Source organism: Colossoma macropomum, unplaced genomic scaffold (assembly GCF_904425465.1).
Source record: "Colossoma macropomum unplaced genomic scaffold, Colossoma_macropomum, whole genome shotgun sequence".
NCBI lineage: Eukaryota > Metazoa > Chordata > Actinopteri > Characiformes > Serrasalmidae > Colossoma > Colossoma macropomum.
In genome coordinates, this window is record NW_023494800.1 from 33,916,354 (window position 1) to 33,932,611 (window position 16,258).

A 16,258-nucleotide genomic window follows, 5' to 3' on the forward strand; every position below is an offset into this window, starting at 1 on the left:
AACACAAATCTATAGGAAAGATATTTTATTTATTAGTTGGACTAGTCTGTATTATTTATTTATATATTAGATATAATAGTCTGTTTAATAGCCAGTTATTGATGTTTGACAAAAACATGACAGAAAAGAGTTTTTTTCTGCAAGACAACACAAAATAACTCGTCAAACTCAAACCATAATAAAATATGTCCTCTTTAACTCACAAACACTAATGAGGTATAGACTGAACATTTTAATGGGCTACCAATGATAACAAAATCATATAACGTTACAGCTTTTAACTGGTAACTGTGACATTTAAGGGTTAAAATGAAGGACAAATAACGTGTCTTCCCTAACGTGCAGTGATAGTAAGAGAGAGAGAGAGAGAGAAAGTGGTTAAATGAAGGGGGAGAATAAGAGAGAAAGAGAGAAGATGTGAGGGGTGAGGGGTCAGGCCGAGAGGGAGAAGCTGAAGTGGATCGAGAGACTGATGAAGGAAGTGGGAGAGAGAGAGTGAAAGTGAGTAAAGTGAATAAGTGAAGTGGGCAGGGTAAGAGAGAGACTGAGAGTGTTTATGGGTGAGGGGGGTCAATGCAGGAGGGACTGAAAGAGAAGAGGAGGAAGAGAAACTGAAAGAAGAGATGGAGAGAGACTTTCACCGTTAAGATGTCTTTAACGCAGGAGCTTAACGTTTTTAAATAAAAGCCCTTCATTTCTCTACACCCCCCCACCCACATAAGCCCCCCAATCACACCCCAGGAACCACTAGATCGAGGTCACATACAGCATCTCAACACAGAGCACTCCACCCCACAAAGAGGAGCACTCTAGACACATTCGGTTCCTCTGCAGCAGCGGAACGTAATGCAGTATACACTCTGAAACATCTCGAAATCATTCACCAACTTGAAACGAACAAATTCTGCCCTGAAGGCTTAATTATACCTCCGCGAAGATGCACATGAGTGTGCTTGCAGAGATGCGGAGGTTTGTAGGTAATCAGAGCTCAGAGAGGCTTGCAGAGATGCTGGTGTGCAGCTAAGCAGGTGCATTGTGGCTAATTTTGATATTGGAGTATGTAAGGATAAACAAATGATCAGTTAAATACAGGGAAGGAAAACTACTCGGTAGGCTTTTTATGTCAAATGAGTGCGGAAACCCAACATACAGAAAACCTAACATTAGCTCATTAGCTCATCTGCAAAGCTAACGCGCTAACGTTAGGTTTTTCATGCAGCAAAGACTGCTGCGCTTTTCTTGAAGTTATGTACTTCTACTTGCTTAGATAGATAGATAGACAGATAGATAGATAAAAATAGATATAGATAGATAGATAGAAATATACATATATATATATATATACATATGTATATATATATATATATATATATATATGTATATATATATATATATATATATATATATATACATAGATAGACAGATAGGTAGATAGACATAAATAGATAGATAGATAGATAGATAGATAGATAGACAGATAGATGGACATACAGATATAGACATTGATAGATAGATAGACAGATAGATAGACATACAGATATAGACATTGATGGATAGGTAGATAGATAGACAAATGGACTGTCAAACTCTACAAAGTGACTAAAAGTCAGCCTTTCTTTCACCAGCTTTTTGTTCAAATTTTCCCGTTCCTCCTTAAATGGTGCAACAGTTACATTCTGTTCACATTTAAGGTGGAACGGGAAAATTCGAACAAGAAGCTGGTGAATGAGAAGTGATTTCAGAAAAGTTTCCTGCTGGAGATGCGAGAAAAGCAGCTATAGCTGAGCCAAAGCTTAAAGCAGAGCAAAGTAAGTCTGCGTTTTTCGTTTGTATTATAATTTTTAGCCTATGCTAGAACATCAGCACATACTGAGATAGATAGATAGATAGATAGATAGATAGATAGATAGATAGACATATACATTTACAGCCAAGTTGGTAAAATGGACATGAAATTTTGTGGCTCCCAAAGTGGTTTGGTTTTTGTTGACAGGATTAAATGTCTCTTCTTAACATTTGGGTACAGGACGCTACAGTAGCTCAGTCATTGTTTCCACACAGATCTAATGTGCGGAGCCAGAACAGCACAAACTTTATCTCGTTATGTATGGACTGTATAAGTTTGCTAGGCGGCTATAATAGAGCACAGTGTGAAAACTGGAGGAGCTCCTAGAACACAGAAGACGGATGCTCTGCTCCTTCATAGTCACGGGACACGCTTGCTTAAAAAGCCTCGATGACTTTAATGGCATTCACAGTGTCTATAAAGCTAAATCCGAAACCACGGCATGGGTGGCTGGAAGGACGTCCTGACAGCGGATGGATCTTGAGCTGTTATGCATGTGCGGCGGTGACAGTGAATGGTGAATGAGCAGAGCTGTGAAAGGGAAGAAGGCCTGGAATAAGCCAAGAGAGGGAGTAATGAATCCTGCCCAAAAAAAAGAGAAACTCGCGCCTGCTTTGTGGTTTTACCACCCAGTTAGATCTCTTCTCTTCATGTTCTCCCTCTTTCCCTCCCCCGTCTCGCTGCTCATGCTTTGTTTCATCTTTCCTTTTATTTATTTTTTATTTTTCTATCTTCCTGACTTCATAAATCAAATGATTTATTTCCCAAGACGTAAAGCACTGTAACAAGCTGCTCTTATGTGTGTGTGTGTGTGAGGGAGAGGGATGTTATTCTGCTTTTGCTTTTATGTGAAGACTAGCACAATATGGATGTGTTCAGTGTGTAATTATGATATTATTATCTTTTTTGCTTTTCCGTTACTGTACTCTGCAAAAGTCAGAGAGCACCCTTGATTTTGTCAACAGAAAATTACACCGAAGCCTCAGCAGCTAAATATAATATCAGATTTTTCACTATTTAGTGTGTTTATTAACCTTTATTACAACTTCAGTTCCTTTCAGGAGACTCACTTTCAGTTCCTCAAAGAATCTGCAGACACACCTCCAAAGTTCAGTCTTAGAAGCTGGTTGGTCATTTTCTGAAGTAATCAAACACATTCAGTGGTGTTGAGGTCTGGACTCTGGGGCGGTCAGTCCATCGTTCAGCTTCTTTGTTTGATGTGTCCGTCTCCTTTTCTCAGTGAGGCTCTTCTTGACAGCTACTCATCCTTTCAGACCCACAGCGCTGAGTCGTCTTCTCACAGTGGAAGGATGGACAGAAACACCTGTGGATGTTTTCAGATCTGAAGCAGCTTGATTTTCTCCTCTCTCTCAGAGATGAAAGCTTTAAGTGCTGTTTATCTGATGGGGGCAGTTTTGGTGTCTACCAGGTCTTCCAGGTGGTTGTTAGGAGGCCCAAAGTATCTTTCCAAGATGTAATATCTTGTGGATTATCTTAAAAAATGAACAGGCTTATTTTAAACAAAACATATATATATAATAGAACGGGCAAAAAAACGGCAGTTACTTAACAATGGGCATATCCAGATAAGGTTAGCTAAAGGCTGAATGTCCACACTGCCCCCTACACTATAAAAATGCACCTCTTCAGTCACTCGTTTAGCCCTCGAGGACCTGAGAGAAGGAGATGGACAGAGATAACAGGGTAGCTCTTGGTTTAGCTGATTTCTATAACATATGTACTGCTGAAAATCTATACATAATTAGCATAAAACACTGAAAACTCGCCCAATCCTGAACGAGATCAGTGTTCTATCAAAGTTCTGTCACTAGTGGTGGATCTGAACTTAGTTAATTAATTAAGTTAGCAGTGGGATATGAACTTTGCTCCCTTCAGCTAATGAAAACGTCACTAAACAGAGATTTTAAACCTTCTTCTGTATCATCACCGCTGCCTGAGTGAGCGAAAACCCAGTCAGTGCTGTATGAATGTGTAACTGCTATGAAATCACAAACTTTCTAAAATAACTGAACACACTTAAAATTATGTTCAGTTATGTAATTGTTTTTTTAAGGCTGGCATTGAGAATGAGTGCCCATGAGTATTCAGATACTCGTTTGGAAATACCAGCAGGATTCAAAACCTATAAAACGCTGTTCATGCCTGCCCTAGAACTGATATATGGTGTTCTTAACTGGGCCTCTGACTTACCAGTTCTATTAGTTGGGAATGATGCTTCACAGCAGTGTTATATCTGGTACTAATGTCTGTCACCTCCATTTAAGTTTGGTATACTATCATCTACTTCATACTTTTTTGAGTATTTTTGATCAAATTACTGACGTAAACGGATCACAAATACTCAAGTATCGCTTTATAAATACATTTTATACATGTGTTATGAAGTCCTTATGTAGGAAGCCTTCAAATAAAGTGTTATTGAAGACCCAGGGACCCTTGTAATGAGGTTAATCTTGTTTCTGCAGGCAAACAGTGCACATGTGCTGTATGTATAAGTGCTGAATAATCTTCCAGTGACTAATAAATGACGATATATTTCACCATATTTCTCTCCTCTTGCTGTAAACTGGGTGGTCCTAATCTTGGGTAATGCTTACATAAGCATTCCTCCGACCAATCAGAAGGCTGACGTCTCTTGCCCCGCCCACACAAAACAGTCTCATAGTCAGAGAAGCTTAACGAGTTAAAGCTAACCCAGCGTAACCAAAAGCTAGCAGCCTAGACCACCTGTCTGTAGCTGCCTGTTGTCTGTTCATTCGTTTATCCACACACTACTACTGTTCGTTCATCCTTTCCTTCATTCACCCATCCATCCGTCTGCACTTCTGTTCGTCTGTGGCTTTTTCGTCCAGTTAGCATCACATAAAAGCTAGATAGTGATTTTAGTTCTGTATGAGGGGCGGAGCAGGCTAGGAGTGTTGGACAGAGAGCTGTCAGTCAAGCTGCTCTTTAGCCACGCCCACACAGTTCTCACAGGCCTGATCAGCGCTTTTTAAGCCGTTTTATCATATTTATATCATATTTTTCATTCGAGCTTTGCTGGATATTCAATATAACTGTCAAGTTTAATATCATAAAAACATTTTTGACGTTTTTCTCTGAGACTTTAATTGTTGTGAGTGCTGCGTTTCTTTGAGAAGACTGAGGTACTTATGAAATAATCCACTTTTGCTCATAATCTAATGTGCAGAGAGGATGCAGAGAGTGTGTGTGCTGGTTATTTGTCAGGCTGGTGTTTGTGTGTGTGTGTGTGTGTGTGTGTGTGTGTGCTGATATGAGATCAGGTGTATTGACGCTGGTCTCTGACACAGACCTCAGTAAAGGACTGCTGACCGTGCAGCTTTCGGCTTCCTCAATCTAATCTAAACAGCAACGACGCCCTCTGCACAAAAGCACTGACCCCACCAGGGCTGGCACCGTCCATCATGTCAGTAATCAAACAATCTGCTGATTGTTTTGACTAATAATAGAGTAAACGGGGTTTAAGAAAAAAAAGATAAAGACAAACTAAGACCCCTTTAAAAAATTATTACCATTGGATAATTATAGAGACACTACACTGTCAGTGTTGAGTGTGCTTTAAAAAGTTAGGAAGCCAATCATTTTTTCAAAGTAAATTAACCGATTAATTTCAAGTTCAGGATCAAAAGTTAATATTTCTATATAACGCTTGATAGAAATCTTCTAATATTTGTTATTTAGTTACATTTCTTTTCTGCAAATTTACATTGAGCATCAACAAAGCTTAAAGCTATGTTGTAAACCGTTTATAGTGCTTGTGGAAAAAACGTACAGTCATAATTGAAAGTTTGGGCACCCTGGTCAAATTCCAAGTTGTGTTGATTACATGCTGTGTGGAAGAAGTGTTAAGTTCCTCTACAGAGAACACACTGCTGCACATTTTATTGCATGATTACTGTTTATTGGCTGAATATAACATATTGGGAAAAAATATAAAAAATAAAACAAAATGTGTGCAAAAGTTATGGCACATTTTATATTTTATGTTTTATCTTTTTCCAATATGTTAAACTTAATATAATGAATAAATAAGTAAATACATAGAAATTGTGCAGTAAAATATGCAAAAAATGTTTCAGTTTATCACTGTAGAGGATGTGTTAATGTATTTTCACTTAAAAAGCAGTTTGGCTGCGGGTGTTTAAACTTTTGCCGACGCCTGTACATGTCCATCAGGCTCTGCTTCTCACTGTAAAAGAGAGCAGGAGGAGAATTTAAATATACATCGTCATCAACATGCAAATTGCCAGCTAATTATTGCTGATTCACTGAGAAGGTAAAATTGAATCAGTGAATCTTTTTAATAGAATTAGACTTTCATTGATTAAAGTGTGGCAGCTCCAAACACCACATAGAGCCCTGAAACTGTACTGAAATTTTTGTGGCAGTTTTAGGCTCAAACTGGATGCATTCTACCCGTGTGGTATGTGGGTCAAATTATTTTCCCAAGAAATAGTTTAATAAATGCATGACATATATCAAATAATTCAGCAATACCCCTTTTATGTGAAACAGTTTTCAGTGCATCAATTCATTTTAGCTTCTTTTTGCCTCTAAAAGTCTAAAAATGTCAGGTGGTGCAAACTTCCAATCATATGTTGATAAAGTAAACTATCAAAAAAGGTTAATTAGTTATAAAATTCTAAATAAAATAGTTTGCCATGATTTTATGTTTGAAAACTTTAAAATAAAAACCATGTTGCAAAATAAGGCAACTTTAAAATTGCTCAACTCACTGAAAAACAAAGAAAGTTTTTACTATCTCAACCGTCAAGCCAAAAACAAAGGACTTTTATTTGACATGCTTTTACGAAAAAGAGGCAGGGATACTGCATCATAAAGAAGAGCCCAAGTGACCTTCATGGTGCAATGCCAAGGTCAGTAGCCCTTTAAGAAATTTTGTATAAAAACAAAAAAAGTTGTGGTTAGAACGGTTCAGTTTACCATGTCAGGTGGAATGACCTCAGGATTACTCTAATAATGTTTATTTATTTGAAAAACTGTGTCTAAACTCAACTTCAAGGACAAAGGTTTCTACAGGTGTCTAAGAAAATGCCTGTTTAAAGTGAAATTAGTCTGAAAGTCAGGTGGCACAACCAGTAAGTCAAATGGTCCAACCAGACCAGCACAGTTTTAGTAACTGAAAAAGGCAATTAAAGCTTTGATAACACTCACTATATTCAAGATATAAACTGCTTTTCTGTCCTTAATTCTCTCCTGACTTCCTACATTTGGTGGAGAATTGTGCAAAATGTGGGAGGATTATTGTGGCGCACGCCCCTCCACTGGGCCCCGATGACGGCCGCCAGAGCCAGCAGGAAGGCGGGGTCCAAGCTCCAAGAGGGGACGAAGCCCAACAAGGACAGCAGGGAGAGGAACACCACGAGTGAGAGGAGGATGGCGTGTGAGTCCTGAGCCCCACTTCCTGGGCGCCGCCTTGGGCCACGCACTGAGGCCACGTTAATTAGCCTCACATTTGATCCCGGCTGACGAACTGCGAGCGGCGAGGGGCGGGTGGGGGAGACAAGTAGGCGGAGCAACAAGCTCTCGTTCCCTCTCTCTTGCTCTGTTCCCTCTCAGCTCTTTTTAAAAGGCGCACCCCAGCCGAGAGGGAACGAGAGCTTGTTGCTGCGCCTCGTCGTCACTGTCTCCCGCTCGCAGCTCGTCCGCCCGCATTGAACACAAGGTGGAGTGGAGCGGCATGCGGAACAGGGGGCGGGGCCCGGGGGGGGTGGCGGGCGCACGCCACAATTATATCAGAAATGATATCAGAATTATACAGACATTTCATATTCCTCTCGATTTACTGAAGTTTGAGCAGCTAGCGGCAGCCGGTTCAGCATTGATTTTTCTCTGCATTTTCAAACCAGCCACAAATTAGCAGTAGTGCCGGAAATGTGTGTTGTTGAGAGGCTTTAACAATAGTGGGTTTTTTTCACCAGTTTTTTGTGAATTTCGAAAATGCGTAAAAAAACAAACTGAAATTTGAAAAAACAACCAAATATATTAAAAACAGTTTTACGCCAAGACGAGGTGGAAAAGTTAGAATATCGCCAAAGCCGAAATGTGAAAAAGGATTTTTCAAATTCAATTCAAATGTCAAGCTGTAGATATATATGGAAATAGAAATAACTGGTCCTGCAGACGGGCCCATCGTGGCGCGTAGCTTTCAGAAGGTTGCTTTCGACTTTTCCGAAATACCTGATCCAAACCTCTTTTGGAAAATGGCTCCCACAACTGTCTGGTGCATTTGTGTTCCCGGATGCAAGGTGGACGTTGTTGGGGTGGCACAGAGATTTCAGCCCTCACTAGGTGGGCCGTTGCTGAGCTGCAAACAGTGCAGCTTTAAAAAAGATGGGAAATGGCTGTAAAGACGATTCTGAAAACAGAGTTAAATCCCTTTTGCTTGTTTCAGTGCAGCCTCTAGTCATGGTAGCCTACATCATCGAAACATTCTTCAGGTAACTGTAGTGAATGGAAACACAGCTTAATTTGCCTTTTTTCTTGCGCATATCATTTGCGAAACGTTTGAATGGAGACGCAGCCGGTGGGAGCCAACAAAGAGGCAGATATATAGATAGACAGATATTGACGTCAATGTTTAAACTTTCTGGATCAGATATATGTGTGAAAAGACACAGTGCAATGTGCCGTGGTGTGGCGCTCACAGTCCGCGATACTGTTTTGCAAACCTGTTTTTTAGCTGCAGTAGAACAGAAGTTATTAACTCCTTTTCACAGTAGCCACAAAATGCCCTGTCCTCCTGTTTTGGAGTTATAAGTGTTTTTATTGGGTTTAAATGCTGTATTTCATGATCATGAACTCTGTCTCTCACTTTGACTGAGAGCCTATGAGATGGTTCTAACTTTACATCACTTTCTCCTGGATTAATCAGAATATCTCTGAAAGACGTTCGAGCTCTTTGTTGTATCTTGTCATAAAACCCCATTAGCTCTGTCATTCTCTCTTTATCCGGGGTCGACCAGAGGAGGATGGGTTCCTCCCTTGAGCCTGGGTTCCTCTTGAGGTTTCTTCCTCTTACTCCAAGGGAGTTTTTCCTTTCTGCTGTCGCCTCTTCCTTGCTCATGGGGGGCTTAGACCCGGATTTGGTTCCTTACGTCTGTACATGGATTTTTTATTTTCTCTTATTTTCTTTTTTCTTTTTTATTCTTTTGATCTTTCCTGAAACTGCTTTCCTGTAAAGCTACTCTGAGCCAATACTAGTTGTAAAAAGTGCTATACAAATAAATGCTGTTGTTGTTGTTGTTTGTTCATTGTGTCAGTTGTACAGGATTGTTTGATATGAATAAAGCTGGAGTCTGTCTGGTTTATCTCAGCACGGCTTCTTTGTGGAGAAGTATGACCTGTTCTCACAGCAGGGGGTTCACACCCCTCCCCTTTTACCCATCATTGCTCACTAGCAGCTCAACACAGAGTCCCAAAATCTATCACAGAGAGACAAGAGTGTCCCAGTTTAAATGATAAGAGAGAAAATATGTTATTTGATTATGTTAATCAAAAATATCAGAGTGGGTTTCCTTTCTGCTAGTGGAATGGCCACTAGGGGCCGCTGTCTCTTCATCACCGAACTTTCATTTTCTCTTCTGTCTCCAGCTTGTTGACAGCCCCACTGTTTCACTGCGCCTTTTAAAAACCGTGTTAACAGCAGCTTTTGTAGACTGAACGCTAATTTCAAACGCATTGTGATCACATATTGCGCTTGCATCCAGGCAGACTTTGCACATTTTGCATATTCATGACCCTCAGCTTCAGAAAAGCCGTGTTATTTTCCCATATCACCGTTCCAGGGTGTTCCAGTTTGGGCATCACCGTTCTCACTACTAAACAGCTGAGATATTTGTTGCTAGATCAAACAGCTGCAGGAATATTTAAAGCCTGTGTCTTCCTCACTTAAATCTAAGATGTTTTTCTGTGTACTACATTAATATTTTATCACAAGACTGCTTTTAAAGTCCTGCATTTTAAGCTGATGCGCTTCTTACACACCATCGAAGTCCTTGCAGCCTCATAATGCTGCATACCAGCCTAATATTTCAGAATTAGACATGTTAATATAGTTATGAAGCTGAACGCTGCACTCAGCACACAGCACTGTCTCCAACCTGAACTGCTCAGTGCAGAAGCTGAACAGAGACAGTTCTTCAGAACACATCAGAGTATCCTCAGAGCAGCGTCTCTGACAGTGTAGCACAAGCTACATGACTGGGATTTTGTTAGAAAGCCTTCTGTGGTGGAAAGCATCCCTACCGCCTCTTCCTGTTTGCTAAATGTGACCTCTCACTGGTGTATTCTGCCTGTATACTTCTGATACTGAGGGCTTGATGTCTCAATAACGGCAGGTGCAAATCAGACGCATTCTGTCCGTGTAGGATGTATTTATTTGTTTATCATTTCTGAAATTCAGAATAATAAGATTAGGGTGGGTGGGGAATGTCGCTTAGGGGCTCCAAGTGCTCTGAAATTACCTTTTCAATTTTTTACCAAAGTTTGAGCAGCTAACGGTTGCCCGTTTTTACATTTTTAGCCTTTTTAAAACAAGGCGTAAGTTTGTTTTTGTGTCTCTAATATAAAGTAGAATCACTTCAGAGAAATACTTGACTGGAAAGTGCAAAAAAAAAACATCTGAAGTAAGTACACACCTGCCCAAAGCTATCCTGACGTTATGAATTTGTTGTGATAACCAGTTAATTTTTTTGTAAAATACTGTAGACAACTCTTCACCCTTTAAAATCCGTTGTTGTACAGTAACTACACAGGCTACAATGCAAACTAGCTCAGCTATTATTAGGTTGTAGAGGCAAGTAGTAAAACTTTGGGCCCACCAGTGGGCCCTGGCCATTTAAAGGGTTAACTAAGAAGACAAGTAAATATGTTTAACCCTGTTGGACTGATTGTTTTGCCAGTGATACATTCAAAGACTTTGGGCCTGATATACTGAGCCTTTTGTGTTCTGTTATGCATTCTGTTACGTATGAAACTGGTACACGAGGCTCAATGCGCAGTTTATGGTCTGGTATATATATATATATATATATACACACACACCATGATGCAGCCACAATTAATATGCGCATGCAGTCTGTGTTATTGTTGCACAAGTCTGTCTCAGCCTGCAAATGTTTTATTTGATTTTATTTAACCTTAAAATGATTTTGGTATGTTTTAGCTATTGTTTCACTTTTATTACTCTTTTTATTTATGTTATTATTGCCAAGTTATTGTTTTATATCTTCTATTCCTGTTTAATTTCATTAATTATATTTTTATTTATTTTCTCATTATTTGATCTGCTGTTTATTAGTTACAGTACTGTTGCAGTTTTATTGTTTATTGATTTTTTTTTTACTTACTATTACATTTACTATTTCGATTATTATTACTTTTTTAGCACTTAATGTTTTCACTATGTAATTTTTCAGTCCCTGTTTTCTGTATTGGCTTGGCTACATTGTAAATGAGGATCTCCCTCAATGTACTCTGAGTTTAAATCAAGGTTGATTGATTGATTGAACACCCCTGTAGAATGTTTGGGTGGGAAAAAGTAGTGGGTGGGGCTATGTGCAGTCTGCCTGATAGGCAGCAAGTCGTCATAAATTGAGAAATTTAGGAACTTTTTGTGCTGCTCCTGCACTCATTGTACATCTGACCCTTTGTCTCGTCTCTTTTAACTGGATCAAATCTGCCCCCAGAGTGGTTGGTGATCCTGCATGACCAAGTTGGTGAGCAAAATGGATTAGTGTGTAGAATTGGAGCTTTCTGTGAGCTACCGTGTTTTCTATTACTGTATAAAAGAAGCTCTGTGATGCTGTTAGTGGGTGCTCTGCATATACATACATACATACATCATCTAAACCGCTTATCCTTCTGGGTCACGGTGGGGTGCTGGAGCCTATCCCAGCTGTCATTGGGAGGAAGGCAGGATACATCCTGGACAGGTCGCCAGTCCATCGCAGGGCTGTGCACATACATTCATAGTACAATTGACGTCGCTATGGAAGAGCCTAATATTGATTTGTTTCATCAGATAATGATAAAACATACCTATACCTTAGGTGTTTAACTTCAACATATTATAAATATATCAAATGTTTTGTCAGTCACAGGTGCTTAATCTCAAAAATCATGGACATGTAGCAGTACTGTTTAACATGTACCTATAACAGGAAAAAATATGTGACTCATTCATGTTTGATTGTAAGAGAACAGTAATTGGTATGAATTGCAAAGCCGGAGCTGTTTGATGTCAGATAATTGGGTATAGTTGCAAGCCTTTGTAAAATCAGCAGCAAACACTGGTTTGCACTAAGTTTTATACTTGTGGAAGCAGAATCGTGAAGAGACACATTAACACAGATTCAACGTCCTGTTTAAATAAATGAAGACAAGTTTCTTTAACATTGTTGACTTTGTTGATTGTTTACATTGTTGATTATTGACCTAAGATGAATAACTGAACAATAAGCTTAGAGTGTAGGGGGTTAACTGACCTCCACTCTCTCTCTGCCTCCCCAGGAGAATCCATATCTGTGCAGTGACGAATGCGATGCGTCAAATCCAGACTTGGCCCATCCTCCCCAGCTGATGCAGGATCGAGAGCGTGGTGGCCTTATTACCTACTGGCAGACGGTCACGTGGAGCCGTTATCCCGAGCCGCTGCTTGCCAACATCACGTTGTCGTGGAACAAGAGCCTGGAGCTGACTGACGACATCCAGATCACCTTCGAGTACGGTCGGCCCACCATCATGGTACTGGAGAAGTCCCTGAACTACGGCCGCACGTGGCAGCCCTACCAGTACTACGCCGACGACTGCATGGAGGCGTTCACCATGCCGCCCAGACGTGTGCAGGACCTGACGGCGGCCAACGTCACACGGGTCATCTGCACCGAGCTGTACTCCCGCTGGGTGGGCTCCAAGAACGACAAGGTGGTCCGCTTTGAGGTGCGGCCACGTTTTGCCATCTTCGCCGGGCCCAGGTTGGTCAACATGGAGGGCTTGTACACGCGCATGGAGAGCATGAAGGGCTTGCGCGACTTCTTCACCTTCACCGACCTGCGGCTGCGGCTGCTGAGGCCCGCGCTCGGCGGGACGTACGTGCAGAGGGACAACCTGCTCAAGTACTTCTACGCCATCTCCAATATTGAGGTGCCAGCAAGGTAAGAATAGCAACACTGACCCTGTGTCTCGACTCAGGCTCTAGCCCCTGTATACAAACACTGATCACTATATGCTTTAACATCTATTGCAGTGATCACCAGCTCTGCTCGTGGAGACCTACCGTCCTGCAGAATTTACTTCCAATCCTAATTGACCCCACCTGATCTCATCATTGCTTTCAGATGCCTTTGTCTGAATTGGGTTAGAGGTGAAACCTGCAGGAAGGTAGATTTTCAGAAATAACACTAAATTTCTTTGTCCTAAATTGCATTTGTGGCTAGTTCAGCCTTTTTTTGACATTTCAAACTGAGGCTTCCTCTGATGGCTCCTCCCCTTCTGCTAAAAGTGGCAGCCTGTAGCTTTAGTAGCTATAGTACTGTGGGTCCCCCATTTGTCTTGACGCCTCTCAAGGTTTCATTGTCTTGCATTCTTTTGTAGCCTTTCAGTTCAGTTGTTTTTGCATAGCACTTTTTCCAACATTCATTGTCCCAAAGCAGGATAATGTGGTTGTATGCCCTTAATAAGCATCACCAGTGGAGATAGCGAGAAGGAAAACCACTGAAAGGAACCAAGACTCAGAAGGAGAAACTCCCTGAGAGCATGAGACAGAAAAACACTGAAGAACCAAGACTCTAAAGTGGAGTGCATCATCCTCGGAGCCACACTGATAGTACAGATAGGATACGACTAGGACAAGTTTACAGAGAAGATTAAACGGAGGCACTGGGATCAGAGGAGAGATCCGGGAGATACCCCAGTGACCGACGAGAGTGTTTGCCTGCCAGTAAATTATCAGACAGAAGATGTTAAAGTGTGTAAATATCTGGAGGAGAAATTGTGTGCAGCGTTTCCTTCCACTGGTCTCCCTCGGTTCGCTCATTATGGGTCTGGACCGGGATCTCTGTAAAGCTGCTTTGGGACTTTGTCTTGAATTGCTTCTCAAACAGTGATCTGAATTGAGCCGAATTGTATCAGTGCATAGTAATCAAACTCATACTGCAGCATCAAATCATCAGTTTAGAGAACAGCAGGACAGAAAGGGCTTTGAGAACATTCCGCTAACGGATTAAGCCGTTCTTGCGTGGCCAAACGTGACCTCGTAACAAAAACCATCTGGGGGTAGCCATGAGAAACTCTGTGCTATATTGGGTGGGAACAGCTTGAGTGGGAAAATTCAAAACTAGTCCAACGCCTCATGAAGGCTGAGCTCAAAGTAGGGGTCGATGGAGCGATTGTCAGTGTTGGCCCACGGACAGCAAGCTTGTTAGTAGCCAATGGATTTAACGCAAGTTAGCTTGGCTGAAAAACACCAATCAAGCATGTAGAAGAGAAATAAGCATCTCTTGCAAAAGGAAAACAGTTCTGTCAGCTAACGGTTGCGCTTTTTAACGAGTTGTCCTTAGATGCATATTCTCATTACGAGATGATGTCTGGCGTAAGGCATACACTCTATGAATTTAGCCTGTTCTTAAGCATAATTTGGTCATAGGCGACTCACTTTCAGGATTGAGCCAAATTTCAGCCTCTTCGGGGAAGCGAAGCCCAATTAAGTGCCCAAACGAGCTCAGGTTGAGAAGTCATATTAATGATGATCAAGCGTTTTTGCACAGTGTGAGCATATCAGTGGTGAACGGTGATTATTAGAGCTATGCCTTCAAAAAAAATACCACTACAGTAATGCTAATCGCTCATGCCTCTATGGGACTCTAGTCGTTTATTAGCGCTAAGCTAATATCGATTCATGCTTTTTGGCCGTTCTAGACCAAACACAGACATTTGAAGCTTCTAAAGTCATTCCGTGTTTTATTTGAAGCTTGTGACAGACATATTAGCATTTATTTTTCCTTGTAGGTGTTTAGCAGTGAAACCTGGTTAGACTAGGGCCCATATTTATGGTCAGTCATGTATCTAGAACTACTAGAATCTCATTGTAAATCAAGACGTGATTGGTTGATCCCTCTGTTCGTTTGCAGTTACACCGATGGTTAATCTAATGTCTTTGGCGTTCACTTCAGCTTTGAAAGTCCTAATCAATAGGAGAGCTCGCCTAGCTTTATCTACCTAGATGGGTCAGTTTGGAGAATTAACCCTTTTGTTTCCATCTGAGACTGAACAATGGAACAGGTGTAGTGCCGTAATGCCTGCAGAGTTTAAATACAAGGATGATTCTACTGAATAAAAATGAACTAAAAATGACATGTATTTTTTATTTCACAGAAATCGTTAGGCTTTCTCTGAAGGCCTAGAAGGTTCTCAGGGTTCCTCCGGAGCTTGTAAATCGTAGGCTTTGTCCGTTGTCACCAAAGTATTTCTAAAATCGCACAGCACATGCCTGGGTTAAGACCAGAATAGAATAGATTCGGTGTGAAGTGACTCCTAGCAGCTAATAAAACTTTTCCAGAGCCTTTTTGCCGAGTTTTGCTGTGTAAATTATATGCAGGTCTAACAGATAGAGCCACGAAAGTTCAGAGGCAGAAATAAATGAAGGAGATTATTGTTGAGGCTGGTATGAAGATTTGCGTCGCTGTGTGTTTCAGTGCATCGTGGATCATGCTATTATACGCACACACACACACCGCCTGTAATACAGATTACACTTATTTTACAGTGTGTGTGTTGAATCCATGAATACTGAATAACTTCTGTCTGCAAGATTTATTGGGTGTCATTCCCATACTCACCGACACTTTATACCTCTATATTAGGATACAGCTCATTTCACACGAGTTCAGCTTATATCGCATAACATGACAACACAAGCACACACACACACACACACACACACACACACACACACACACACATTGTTCTCAGGTTTGAAACCATGCCAGCCCACGTATAGTATATTTTTATACATTATATCTTAGGTGCTGAGGTTGTAGCTTGCTTTGATGAACGATGCAAACGTTCGGGGCCGTTTTCTCTCTCTCTCTCTCTCTCTCTCTCTCTCTCTCTCTCTCACATACACACAATTCCCTTCTCTGCTATCAAACAAGCTATCACAAGCAGACCAGAGACTTTCTTCTCCTTTTTTTTTCAATAAAACAGATCCCAACAAGTCAGGACACACAAGCTCCCGAGCCAGAACACTGAATCCCTGACGTGGGCAGTTTTGGGACAGTGAGTGATGATGACATCACAAAACTGTTTACCATCAGAGGGCCGACCCGCGTGGCATTGAATTATGTATCT

At 41.0% G+C, this 16,258-nt stretch overlaps 1 protein-coding gene across 1 annotated transcript in view; it reads left to right on the forward strand.

Annotated features, from left to right (window-relative positions):
- LOC118819764 (netrin-G2-like) overlaps window positions 1-16,258 on the forward strand; it is a 102,303-nt gene that overhangs the window by 22,413 nt on the left and 63,632 nt on the right. The window contains exon 2 of the mRNA XM_036587668.1: window positions 12,422-13,065. Within this exon, the coding sequence (XP_036443561.1) occupies window positions 12,422-13,065 (644 nt within the window). The remainder of the gene's footprint in view (window positions 1-12,421; window positions 13,066-16,258) is intronic.